Source organism: Aplysia californica, unplaced genomic scaffold (genome assembly GCF_000002075.1).
Source record: "Aplysia californica isolate F4 #8 unplaced genomic scaffold, AplCal3.0 scaffold00282, whole genome shotgun sequence".
In the NCBI taxonomy this organism is placed as follows: Eukaryota; Metazoa; Mollusca; class Gastropoda; order Aplysiida; family Aplysiidae; genus Aplysia; species Aplysia californica.
Window position 1 is genome coordinate 381,159 of NW_004797552.1, and position 1,431 is coordinate 382,589.

Consider the following 1,431-nt stretch of genomic DNA (forward strand, 5'->3'; position numbering starts at 1 on the left):
AAACCAAACAGCTGGGAAGGAAAGGAGAAGAGAGTTAACGTATTGTCATGACGACTGGACAAGGCCTGGGTGTGTGGTATTTATAAATTGGGGGATTTATGACGTGTCTATGCTCCACAACAAAAAACAACAAAGGCTCATAATCATACCCAGACACACTGCCATGTCATTGTGACTTTGGCGTGTGGGTCATCCCACTTTGTAAAGAAATAAAAACCCGAAACAAAACAAGAGTGGTGCGACTACTTGGCAGAAAATGTACAATTTATCGTGCTGACGTTTTAAGAGTTTTTTTTCCATTCGTTTCTAATTAAAGGTTAAAACAGACTCAAAACTCAAAATCAGGTGCCGGATGGCTAAACCCTCTGGCAGCTCCACATTGCAAACCCGAGGACGGCCAAGTTTCGTCCCTCGTCCATTTCCTCAGCTTACAGCAATCAATACAAGACTCAAAACCAGACCGCCTTGTTCGTGAAAATGTTAATTCAAAGCAGTTGAACTAGTGCCAAGAAAACTGTAAAAACCGTGAATGGTTGAAAAGAAACGAACAAAAACGACATAATCATGAAGTTATCGAGCTGTTGCATTTCATTGATTACCTCACTCCAGTCAACTTTAGCATCTGGGTTGGTGGAGATCTTGCGATAGATCGACTTGAGGTCTTGGTTCTTTATGTCAGAGCCGAACAGCTCTCTGATCTTCTCACAGAACTGGTCGAAGCGGAGGTTTTCTGAAACAGAACGTTCATTGAATGGCTTCATGTGTTCCTGGATCATTGAATACGTTCATGAATGCTTATTATTATAACGTTAAATACATCGCGACCTCAGTGCTTTCTTGTGCTATCACCATTTTTTTAAAACATTGAAAATGTGACTTCTTCTTAATTAAGCTCACTCTTTGTTATGAACTGTTATCACTGTTATTAAAAATGGAGATACGACAAGAAAACTCTAAGGTCGCGATATAACAATAAATATTATAATACAGCATTTGTACAGCACAACGTCCCATATTCCCGTCCAACAGCAAGCTCTATGGAATGTACAACCTATTGTTCCCCCGGCAGACCTGAGAACATTCGGAAACAGTCTCAACTTCCGGAGAAGCATACGTCAGCGCATACAGCAAAGACATTGACTGGACTCGATCAATCGTTTCATAAACTCGAAGGAGAATATTTTTTATTTCTTTTGTGTGTGAGGCGTGAATAGCAAAACGTGGATGTATAATGTATTATGTATTGCGTATTATGTATTATGTATTATGTATTCTGTATTGCGCACAGTGTATTATATATTGTGGATTATGTATTGTGTATTATGTATTATGTATTGTGTATTGTGTGTGTTCCAGAGCGTGGATATTTTCTCTTTATGGGTGAGTAGGGCTGTGTGGAAGAGAGAGAGAGAGAGAGAGAGAGAGAGAGAG

General features: G+C 39.6%; 1 protein-coding gene across 1 annotated transcript in view; it reads right to left on the bottom strand.

The window, feature by feature from the left end:
• Positions 1-485: 485 nt before the first annotated feature.
• The window catches only part of LOC106012172 (WD repeat-containing protein 64), a gene marked incomplete in the record, with an annotated part of 13,960 nt that continues 13,014 nt past the window's right edge, over positions 486-1,431 (bottom strand). The window contains 1 exon segment of the mRNA XM_035970544.1: positions 486-733. Coding sequence (XP_035826437.1) covers positions 486-733 — 248 coding nt within the window.